The sequence below is a fragment of the Sturnus vulgaris genome, chromosome 3 (assembly GCF_052056855.1).
Source record: "Sturnus vulgaris isolate bStuVul1 chromosome 3, bStuVul1.hap1, whole genome shotgun sequence".
Classification (NCBI taxonomy): domain Eukaryota; kingdom Metazoa; phylum Chordata; class Aves; order Passeriformes; family Sturnidae; genus Sturnus; species Sturnus vulgaris.
The window spans coordinates 91,721,209-91,733,238 of record NC_142245.1 but is presented as its reverse complement, the minus strand read 5'-3'; the positions used below and the strand labels follow the sequence as shown (position 1 = coordinate 91,733,238).

The 12,030-nt window shown below is 39.5% G+C and overlaps 1 protein-coding gene across 1 annotated transcript in view; it reads left to right on the top strand.

Annotated features, from left to right (window-relative positions):
• The window catches only part of LRRC1 (leucine rich repeat containing 1), a 69,534-nt gene that overhangs the window by 47,765 nt on the left and 9,739 nt on the right, over positions 1-12,030 (top strand). The window contains exons 6-10 of the mRNA XM_014869498.2: positions 275-338; positions 1,069-1,143; positions 2,877-3,021; positions 5,624-5,742; positions 6,729-6,812. Coding sequence (XP_014724984.1) covers positions 275-338; positions 1,069-1,143; positions 2,877-3,021; positions 5,624-5,742; positions 6,729-6,812 — 487 coding nt within the window. The remainder of the gene's footprint in view (positions 1-274; positions 339-1,068; positions 1,144-2,876; positions 3,022-5,623; positions 5,743-6,728; positions 6,813-12,030) is intronic.

The window sequence follows — 12,030 nt, the reverse complement described above, 5'->3', positions numbered from 1 at the left end:
GACTTTTATTTTTATTTAAAAAGAAAAGAAAAGTAATTATTTGTATGTCTATACTAAGCTTTAAGTTTCAAGGGCATAGAGTTACACTGACAAACCAAGGTATTTTTTCAGTAAGATATTACTGCAAACAGTCTGTGCCTGGTAAAATAACTGTCTGTCTATAGTACATTGTAATTTGAAATTCAAGTTTCAGTAAAATGAGCTTATTCAAATACATGGGGTTTCTGTTGCTTTAGTCTAATGTGGTTTTGTTTTGATTTATCTCATCTCACAGATCACTTGCCCAGCTGCAGCGACTAGAAGAACTTGATTTAGGAAACAATGAACTTTATCATTTGGTAAGAGAACATACCACTGAAACTGCACATTGGTGTTTTATGCATCATTTAGATTAAATAGGTTGTAGGATGTCCAAAATAGAAGAAAGAAAAATGTTTGGAGGAAGAGTCTTTTTATAGGTACAGATGAATTTTGACAATGAGCTGGTGCTTTCGTATCTGCTCAGTCTTGTTCAGTACAGTATCACTTTATTCAAAAACTGCAGTTGATCTCTAGAAAATGAGAATGCAGCACAGCTTTTTTTATGGAAATAAAGAGGAGTGGAAGGACACGAAATCTTGTCTGTGCTTGCAGTTACAATGACCATGTGGACTTTTGTCAGGAGCTGGATGGGCTAATAAGCACAGGTGAAAGTTCATGGTGAGAGTAGGAATCTTTGGGAAAGGGCTTAGGCAAAACTGTTGAAGACTAAGAGGTCTACCAAAAATATATCTGTCATCTTCCTTAAGGTGATTCAGGTAAATGTTGGATGGATATTCAGTAGATCAAGTGTGTGCAGTCAATTTGTTAGTGCATTCCAGGAAAGAATGGTAGCTTATTAAACTATAGCAATTAATTTGTATGATGGAGTTCCCAAATGCTTACAGTCACCCTTGCTACTTCTAGCCAAGGTACCTCTAAATAGTGCTTGCAGTAAGAATTAGTTTACTTAGACTGTAATTGTGGGGTGGCCATTTTTTTTACTTGAAGCTCCTATGCTACTTAACTTTACTGCTTTTTGTGTTGTAGCCAGAAACGATTGGTGCACTTTTCAATCTTAAAGACCTTTGGTTGGATGGAAACCAATTAGCTGAAATACCTCAGGTAAAAATGAGCTCTACTGATACTGTTTTGAAGACGTTTTTGAAAGAAAACATTTTCATTCATTTCTACAGGGAAGTGCTTTTAAATGGCATATTTTTCTCAATATACTTTGCCTGGGTTTGGTTTTGGGTGTGTATGGGTTTTCTCTTAATAAATTCCTCTGCAAGGGATTGGCCATGATATTGTATGTTGTCAGAAATTTTCTTTTAAGCATTTTGACAGAGGAATTGTTTCCTAATAGGCACATTGTTCCTATTTGTTTTGTTTGTAGGATGACACATCCTGTGTTTATAGTTCTTGCCCTAAGATCAGGGAGCCATTAGTTGTCTGAGTTAACCCTCACCTTGTGTATCTATCTGAATTGCAGTTTTGAATATGAATCCTTTTTTTTTTCATTTTTAGTAGTCGTCTTCATCCATTTAAGTGTGGTGTTTGGAAGAAGTACAATATGGAAGTGTTACCATAAATAGAAATTTTGATTTATGCAGGCAAATCCCCATCTGACATCAGTCACGGAATGATGGAACTTAGCATTTAAAGCTTATAACACTCTAAATTCCCTTTCTTAAGAACTTTGTAACATGTAGGATGGTTCCTCTTCCTTTTCCCTTACAGCCAAGTCAAAATCTGTTTTCTTCTGTTCCTCCTGCAGTTTGCTGTTACTTGCTATATGGATCTCATTGTCAACTGCATGTCTTGTAAATCAGTTACAGTGTAGTGGGTTTAATTGGCTTTGTTTTTTGTTGGTTTGACTAATAAGTAGAGATGATCATTCATAAAAGGTCAAGTATGACTTTAGCAGCCATTTTTATTGAAACTGGTCATTATTGTCCAATGTCCAAAGGATGAACTTGTAGGATAAAGGGTTTGTGTTTAATGAAAGATCGTTTTGAGAGGCAGACATGTCAAAAGTTAAAGAACTGATCTTGTAAGTTAGTATCAAGGCCATTGCTGTATGAAAATTTCATATATTTAAAAGTAAAAGGCACTTCTTCCTCAGCTGTTCTGTTCTCTGAAAGATGATTTGGATGACTAAAACGAAATCTGTCCCCAGGTGTGTATAGAGATGTCTTTGTGCATGGGAAATGGGGGGGTGCTCTGTTAGCTAACAGAGGCAAAGGTGTTTCTCTGTGTAGTGATTGGATTGCCATGATAAAAACTTAAGTAGTCATTAATAATAGTAGATGATGGCAGTATAGCTTGGCAGTTCAAATATACTTGCTAGAGCAACACCCCCAATTCCTATTTCTACATTTGTTGTAGTTGGGAGATGTGAAGATATGAAATCCCTAGATGTCGTGGCATGTTGCTGTAGCAGCCAGGAGAGACTAATCCTAATTTGCCTAGGGTTGATTGGGAGGGGTAGACTTTAATTATGCAGTGGTTGATAATCTGCCATTCTGAACAAAACAGCTCTGCAGTCTTTACTTAAGGAGAACTCCAAGTTTGGCTGGTGCTTGCCTGGGTGTGCTCAGCACAGCTTGCCTGACTGCTGAAGCCAGTTTAATATTTAAAATAAGAAACCGTGACTGAATCACTTGGTTAGTTTATATATGTAAAATGTAATAATTATGTACCTTTTTTCTGCTTTTAGAGGTCATACAAAGAATGGCCAATTAAGAGGTCATACAGATAATTGTTTTTCTTTGTGGAATTTCATTGTGATGGTACATTTTTCAAAGTGCTTTCTTACGTGTATGGGCATGACTTAAATTTTTTTCCTTGTATCGCAGGAAGTAGGAAACCTGAAAAACCTGCTTTGTCTGGATGTTTCTGAAAATAAATTGGAATGCCTTCCTGAAGAAATTAGTGGTCTGACTTCTTTAACAGACTTGCTTGTTTCTCAGAATTTACTTCAGGTCTTACCTGATGGCATTGGTGAGTACAAAGTGAATGCTATCACACAAAACTATTTAATCCACTGTAACTGGAAGTCATTTGAGTTTTTGAAGTTTTTTGTGCAAGTGATGAGCTTGTCTCATGTTGGTTTTTATTCCTTTTACTTAGTAACAAATGCATAGCTCTATTAATGCTGCATTTTAATTGTCTGCATAATGACTCCCTCATCATCCTATTTCAGTCTTCACTTGATACCTCCCAAACAGCATAAGTTAATATGTGCCTTCAGTTCCCAATGTATCTATTTCACCATCAGAACTCTTTAACATTGTAAAATTTTAGCTTGTAACATGCTGTGGGTCACTTGATAAGACTGGCTGAAAGTATCACTACAAAAAAATACAGAATTTTGAATGACAATGTGCATTTATCTTTAACTGGACAATGTGATTAATCCTCTGCTGAGCATAGTGGAAGACTATTTGCCTTGCAGCCCATTAGTCCTTGCCTTGAGGATTTAAACTACAACCTGTCTGTGTCTGGCCCCTTAGATTGGGTTCAGTAACTGAAGAATGTTTCCTGAAGCATTACCAATGCCTTTTTTAAGGTGTATGATTTTTACCCATGCAGTAGTTGTGACAAGTAGACAAACAAGCATTTTTTTTTTCTACTCATCAGCTGTTTTTATGGAAAGTTCCGTGTTGTAGGAGTGTGCCTTCTCCATGAGAGGACTTTTTTTTTTTCTTTAACCATCCCCCCCAAAATAAAGGTGTAGGGGAAGGAGGACTCGTGAATATGATTTAACTATATCTAACATTTGGAAAAGAGTGGTCAGATCTTCCCCCTTCCTATATATTCTATATAAGACTAAGAAAAGTTTATCTAGAACTAAGACTTGGGAGAGTGGGGTGACAGCTGTGGGTCCTACAGCTGCCTAATATGTGCTTGACAGGGAATTGTAGTAGCCTTCTCTGACCTGTGCTGGCCAGTACAGTTGTTGTACATCAGAAACAGCTGTAGCTTCTGAAAGTCAGCAGCCTGTGCACCTTGTTGGCAGAAGTGAACCTTGCTGGTCCCTGTGGATGCTCCTGGGCATTGCCCAGCTGATCACTGAACCCTTGGTGGGGTTGGTGGATCTGTAGAGCTCTTGAAGCAGGGCTCTCATCAGCACCAGAGGCTCAGCTCAGCTGTGGCCGTGTCTCACCCAGTCTCCAGAGCTCTGATGGGGCTCCAGCACCCCCGGGCAGGCTGTGCCACTGCTGCACCACCTCCCACTGGGGAAGCTGCCTCTGATGTCCAGATGGGATCTCCCACACTGCGATTCAGCCATTGCTGCCTCACCTGCCCCTGCAGAGAAGAGTTTGGCTCTGTCATGTCTGTAACTGCCCTGCAAGTGGTTCTGGGCAGTTCCTAGATGCCTCCTCAGGTGTCTCTTGGTGGGAGTCAACAAAGCCAGCTCCTTCAGCCTCAGCTCCCATGTGCTCTGGCCACTTTGATAGCTTCCTACTGGAAGCTGGAAGAGGGGAGTTGAGGAGGAAGACAGAACATCACATGAAACTGAGAATGATTTTACAGGTGTGGTTTCACTAATTGCAGATTGATAGGCTATAGCAACTTCCATTGATCTGTTAGCTATAATTCTAATGGAGTCTAGTTGGTGTTTGTTTCTGATGAGGGCTCACTGCTATTTAGTATTCAACCTAGTGCTCACCATGGTATCCATGTCCTTTCCAGCAGGGCTCTTGTCTAGCTGTATATTTCATTTCCCAGCCTGTGCTGGTGCACAAGTTTATTCTGTCTGGGTGCAGAGCTCTGCACTTCTCTGTGCTAAACCTCAGGTTCCTGTTTAGGTTGCTGTCCTTTGGTATATCAGACATCTCTTCATGGTTTAGCATCATCAGTGAATTTGATACTCCAGTCTATTACAACTGTTTTGGACCACACAGGGATGGCAGGGAGGTATCAGCAGCTAGTGTTGTCTCCTGAATTCTCCATCTTGGGCTCTGCCTGAGTCAACTTTTGCACCAAAGACCATTGTGATACGAAGGAATAGAACAAAGTGAGTCTTCTGCCCTGAAACGGTATTTTGTTCTTCATGAGAAAATCACCTTCAAAGAAGTTTGATTTTCATCTAAAGAATAAACTTGGATTTCATGTCTGACTAATTAGGTCTTTGTTAAAAAAAAAGAGACCTTGATCCTGTTTTGCTTTGAGCTATCACTTCAGTGCAAGAAGTTCTCACTGTGGCTGATTAGGTGTAGGTGATCTTCTGAACATTCCTGTATTAATAAACATTGTATAATTGAGGAATAAACTGGTAATTTTCACTTTTTTATAGGCATTTGGGTAGACACATCCTTGATATTTATGTGGGACATCATTCAGATTGTAACTTTACTACAATTTATTATGCTTAAATGTTGGAAATGAATATTTATATTGAGTATGAATTCAGTGATATTAAAACTTGCAAAAATAGTGCAAGCACTAAGTGAAGCAGTGCTTGGGTTCTTTTATTTTACCTAAAAAATTATTTCATTATTTTAGACAATTTCTGGAAGTTTTGCAGCAGTAAAAATTTATATAATTAAAGGTATTGGAGGATACTAGACTAAAAATCCATGTTGCTTTTTCTGTGCAGGAAAATTGCGGAGGCTCTCCATTTTGAAAGTTGATCAGAACAAACTAATTCAGCTAACTGATTCCATTGGAGACTGTGAAAGCCTTACTGAACTAGTTCTCACAGAAAACCAACTGCAGGTATGCATGGTCATGGCTGCTCAAATGGCAGGCAGTAATAAGACCTGCTGTTAAGTGCTGAATCACTTAGCTCATTAGGTTACTCACCCTTGCCACTGCTAAGTAGTGCATTTTCTTTAAATGCATCTTATTTCTTACCTGTTAAATGAATGCTGGAGATCAAGTTGTGTGTAGTAACAATCCGCCCTTCAAATGCTTAAGCAATTACATGTTCACTCTTGAGTCTTTCATGATCAGTAATAGAACTGGAGCGTGTGCAGCTATCACTTACTTCATTGTGTTTTTTATGCTGGGGTTTGTGCTGTATTGCATTATTGCCAGTTTTTGCTGTGTATTATCTGGATCAGTCTTGCTCAAACTGAATAAAAATCTTGAGCACTGCAGAACTTGTACTGTTCCTTGCTCTGCTGATCTGCTCTAGCCAGGTATTGAATATGCTATGTGGTCAATTAAAATAAAATCTCAGAATTCCTTCTGTTAGGTGTTTCCTTCCATTATTTTGAATCTTCATGTGACGCTGACACTTGAAGAGTAGCTGTTTGTAAATAAACTAAGTTTGAGCATTTCTTAAGCTCAGTTGGTACTTGGTTGAGTTAGAAACTTAAAACTGTTAAGAGGATGCCTCTTCAACAGTCAATTCATAGCACCTGAGTTAGGTGATATCTAACTGAGAAGCAATTTTGGGAGTGTAAAGTTAGCTTATACATCCTACCTACATGCATTCTGTCCACAACTGTTGTGTGTCTATTGTCCTAGTGCAGAGATAATTAATGACTGAATTTGTGTTAGAAACTGACATTCCTAGACACTTGTTCTGCAATATAAACTTTTGGATCTTCTTTGGAAAGTCTGGTAGTAAATGAGGATTAACTACACCTCAGTTTTGAAAGTGGATCAGACTGTTAATTAATTTTAAAGTGAGTTAAGTGGTGTTCCCTGACTGTGTATTTATGAATTCTGTTTGTATATTATTTTTGTTGTCACAGTCATTGCCGAAGAGCATTGGAAGACTAAAGAAGCTGAACAATTTGAATGCTGATAGAAACAAATTAACATCTTTGCCCAAAGAGGTAAGTTTTGTGCAGATGAGATTGTAGAAACAGAAAACTCTTGATTTCAAATGCCTACAAGAAACAGCAGGCAACTTCGGTCCAGTGGGTGTTCTTTCCAAACTGATCACAACCAGAAACTTGTCCACTAGATCTAAACTATAGTAATTTGGTGGCTTGGAAGTGCAAAACATCTTTGTAGTTGAACAGAAAAGCTTTTATCTACTTAGCTTTTAACTAACTTGAGTCTAATTAGCTTTTAACTGGTAATTCCAAGTGTAGATGTCAGGTCCTGCACTATTTGAAGACACAGTGCTCTGGTAGGCTGAATGCAGCACCAGTGTGTCTCTTCTGCGTGTAGTATGAAAGTGCTGCCACTCTCTTCCTCACCTTACTCTTGTGACCAATATCAAAGGGAAAGTTTCATATTCTGAAAAGTGGCTCAGTGACTGTCTTGACAGTCTTTTTGGTTTTGGAGATCTCTGGACTGCTTTTGCCCTTAAATATAAGGTCCTGATGTGACCAAGATACCTCAAATTTTGCAGCTATGAACACTAGAACTTCTTGTCTATTGAAACAGTACGTGGAATGAAATGAGGCTAGAGCTTGTGTTGTGCAACTAAATATAATGAAGGCATTATAAGTTTAGTTCAGCAATAAATTGAGGAAAGAAGTCGGGAAAGCAGCATCCTGTGATTAGAACATGGGGCTATGAGTTGGTTCTGTTTGTACTACTTTTTCTCTGTAATTTTTATCCAAGTAATTCTACCTCTTAGTTTTCCTATCTAACATGTGGGTCTGAGCTTTTGTTCTCCACTTTCAGTCACCTAAGGAGCAGGAGGGTTATGTACTCAAGTGACAGCCAATGGATGGAAATTGAGAGGAGTATCAGCTCTGGCTCACTTCCTTATGGAGCTTGGACAGCTCAGGAAGGAGGTATGAGAAGGAAGTGAAGTGGCAAGGAGATGGGGGAGAGCTGATTGTCTGAAGAAGAGGGATCAAGCAGGGGCAGAGGATGCTGCTGTGGCACTGGCAGCAACAATTCCAGTGTCTTGGGTCTGAGCTGCCACAGGCCAGTCACCTAATCGAGGGAAGGTGAGGGGGGGAGACATGTGAGTACTGCAGCTTTTCTAGCAAAACAATGTCTTCTCTGCTGTGGTGCTTCTGGTTCTGAACAGAGAATTGTGACAGGGCTTACCCAGACAAGTTGTGTGATGCAACCTAGCAAGAGGCAAGACCCGGGGAAAACTATTCAGATTGGTATTTGATAGCAGCTTTCATCATCAGATATGCTGAGTTGGAAGGAACCCATCAGGAATCCACCTCCTGGCCCTGCACAGGACACCTCAAGAGTCACCCCGTGTACCTGAGAGCACTGTACAAACACTTGTGAACTTAGGCTGGTGCTGTGACCACTTTCCTGGAGAGCCTGTTCCAATGCCCAACAACCCTCAGTGGAAAATCTTCTTCTAATATCCAGCCTAAACCTCCCCTGGCACAACTTCAGGCCATTCCCTCAGGTCCTGTCACTGTCAGCACAGAGAAGAGATCAAGGTCTGTCCTTCCTCTTCCCCTCACAAGAAGCTGTAACTGCACTGAGGTCTCCCCTCAGTCTCCTCCAGGCTGAACAGACCAAGTGCCCTCAGCTGCTCCTCATGCAGCTTCCCCTCAAGGCCCTTCACCGTCTTTGTTACCCTCTTTTAGATGCTCTCTAATAGCTTAATATCTTTCTGATCTTGTGCTCATTCAGCAGAAGACTTTCTTTGCTGAAATACCTGTTCTTGAGACTTGTGCAATTTTATGCCTGCTCCACCTTTGAGCAGAATTGTTCTGAGTTTTGCATGGAAGGTTTTACTGTTACAGTTTATTTCCAGATTGGCCATTAATAGCTTGTCTAGTGTGTAAGCACTTTTCTCAGTTATTGGAGGTGGTGCATAAGGGAAGTCAGTGTGGCTTGGAAGAAGCCAGGACAGGAGCAGGCAAGAGGAGAAGGCTCAGCTGCAGAAGCTGGTAAAGCAGAGTGAATATGGAGCGTGTCTGTTTTGGGGTATAGTGGGGTCAGGAGCTCAGTGCAGAACAATAGAGGGATTAATACTGAGCAGGATACTGAAGACTTGGAACCAGCAACATTTTTCAGAGGTGGAATGTGTTGTTAAGTCAGTGAAGGTGTTGGGGGATATCCAAGGGTGAAGTGAAAAATGAGAATGTGTCTAGAGAGCATCAGTGCACATGAGAGAGGGAGTGGGACACCTGCACAGAAGTGAAAGGAAGACAGGGATGAGCCTGTTTGGAGAAGGCAAAGAATGAGGAAATGGAAGGTAGTGTCTGGAGTGAGGTGAGCTGGAGAGTTGTAAAAGTCCAGGAAATAAAAATGGGAGAGGATGGTTCCCAAGGGAACTTGCAGGGAAACAGAGGAATCAGAGCTCTTTGGCTTCCTATCAATTGACTTTGAAATATAATTTTAATTTTTCCTTTAAAGGTGTCTACACCAATGTGTCTGTCTCATTAGAACAAATGCTTTGAAATTACATGTAATGTAACATTTTATGTTCTGCTCTGCAGATATTTTATTTTTTATTATTTAATTTTAAAGAAAGTCAGCCCTTCTGTTACTGCAGGGTCATCTCACCCTAGACCGGTGCATTTGAATTCCAATCTGGTAATGTTACAATTTGAAGGCATAAACAACTGATGGCAATGGTATGCCTCAAAAATACTGTTAATATGCATATATTGCAGAAACTACTGTCTAGCTAACAAGACTTCTCAATTTCAGTTTTTCAAATTTCTGTTTGTATTCCCTGGGCTTAGGCTGTGCAGTATACATTTTTCCCTGAGTTTTTTTAGAGTGCCTTCTTACATTGCTGAAGTGGTAGTTTCAAAAACAAGGGAATCTGTTGCTCTCTGCCCATGTTCCATCTGTTGCTGGAGCTTTATTTTCTTGGTATAGTATTTTTCTTAACCAGCAGCATTTTGCTTTAAACCAAACATGAAGATTTCCTAGTACAGGTTTTCTGTTTAAAATTCAGAGGAATTAAGTGAACAGTTGCATTTCACAGCTCTAAAAGAAAATTATTCTACATAAACAGAGTGCACAGGTGTAACAAGTACTGTTTGCTGTTATGCAAAGCATCCACAGGAGCCATTTTAGGGGGCTGATAATGGCAAAGATTCCAATTCTGAGTTTCTCTTTGGATGGCAGGGAGGAACAATGTGGCATCTTGGGTGAAATGTTCGATTTCCATTTTTGTTCTCATTGTTACTGACTTGATAAAAAAAATACAAAATGCATTGGTAGTGCACTTAGGGAAGACAGAAAAATGTGTCACCCTTTTTCTGTGCTGGAAGGCTCTGCTTGACACTGAGAAAGCATACTATGTTTTCTGTTTATTTTCATTCTAAATTGGCTAACTAAGTTTCAAAGCCAGGCACAAGCTTCTGACAGAAGTAATTTTCAACACCCTTCCTGTTTTGTGTTGCTTAGAGATATTTCTTGAGACAGTATGGCCAAGACTGGAGTCTTGGATGCATCAAAATTAGTGCTTGAACACTGGTTCCCCCTTCACAGAAGCCAAGTTAGATGCAGCAGTATCACTGCAGATATTTTTCCTCAGTATCTTTCCCCCTTTTCCTTTACATGTTTTTCTTACCTCTTCCATTCTTTCTCTGCCTTACAAAGTGCTAAAGCAGCTGTGCATATGTGGTCTTCATCCTGACAAAAAATGGATGTGGGAGAGGCTGTTACTGGTTTCTGCTGGAGAGGGATAAAAAACCAGTTTTGTAATGTGTGTAGAAAAAAGTGGAATTCAGTTAGGGAGAAGAGTACACGTACTCAATACTGTATCTGCTTGGTGTCACTGTCGTTTCACCCAGAATTATTCCCATAGCAGAGACCACTTTTATAGATAGGATGCTGGAAATTATGTGCCTGCTCTAACGTAGCCTAGTTAGATAATCTCTGAGTTTTAGCTTTTCTGTGGTGATGTGTGGGTTTTTTGGTGTTTTTTGGGGAAGGGGGTATAGAAGGATGTTGATTTGGTTTTGATTTGTCAACAGTTTAAGAGAATTGGATTTTGAGTCAGTGTGTTAAACCATTACATTGCAAGATTGCTTCAAGGCACACTTGTAAAACCATTCTTTATCTTTTGGTGTAAAATTTCTTTGCTTGGGATTATTGAGGAGTTTGTATGCAAATATACCTTCAAAGTTTCCTGGTTCAAAGGTTCTATTGTGTGCTGATAAAGGTAAAATGTGGAAGAACTGAATGTATGACCAAGGCTTGAGTCACTGACAGATTTAATCTTCAGTATCTCGTTTTGCAGCTTAGTCCCTCTCTGACTGAAGTGGTGAAACAAACTTCAGCAAGAACTGAGAATGTCTAAACCTGTTCATAGTTAGAAATGTTTTTCCCCTTAAACTTGAAAGACCTGTCTGGTGACTCTTTGGTATTGAAATCCCACCCTGGCACAGGAACGCTGATGAAACTGGTGTGTTGATTTTGGCACTTGCATAAATAACCTCCTTGGAATGTTTTCCAGTTTATATGCTTTTGTTAATGAGTCTTTACAACCTGCAGAGATCTGGCAATGTGTCCTTTCTGTCTCTGAGGTATACTGTGAGAATTATTACTCCATTAGATAAAACTACAGGGATTTTTTTTGGCAATAACTGTGCTTTTTAAATTTTATTTTGTTAAAACAAGTTGGGACCACTTAATTCTTTCTGTTTTTAACTTTTGATATCCTGTCCCTTTTCTCATTTGTGTAGAAGTATGTGTGTCTCAGAGGAAAGGAAAGGGCACTAAGGAAAAGTACAGGAAAACTTGTCTTGAGTCAGAGGGCTGAGAAGCTGTTTTGGTGAGCTCCTCTCCTACTATTCACCAGTGGTGCAGGAGGTGTTGAAGTGAGTTTGCTGAAGATTTTCCTAGCCAATTTAAAGTTAATAATAACAACAGAATAATAGTTAATGAGTTGGGTGGTTTTTTTCCACCTCTAAAAGTATTCTGTGCTTGCAGTTAAAGAATTAGTATACTTTATTTGGACCCAAGGAAAATTCTGAAAATTTATTTACTTTGAAAACCCAAGCAGAATTTTGGATATGACACGCTGGAAAAGATTTTACAACACAAGAGGAACTGTGTTTAAATTGCCACTATATTTTTCAGGCTTGTATAATAAGTCTGTGAGAGTTCTTGACGCTGTTTTTGAGAGTTGAATAAAAGAGACACGTCACTGGACTT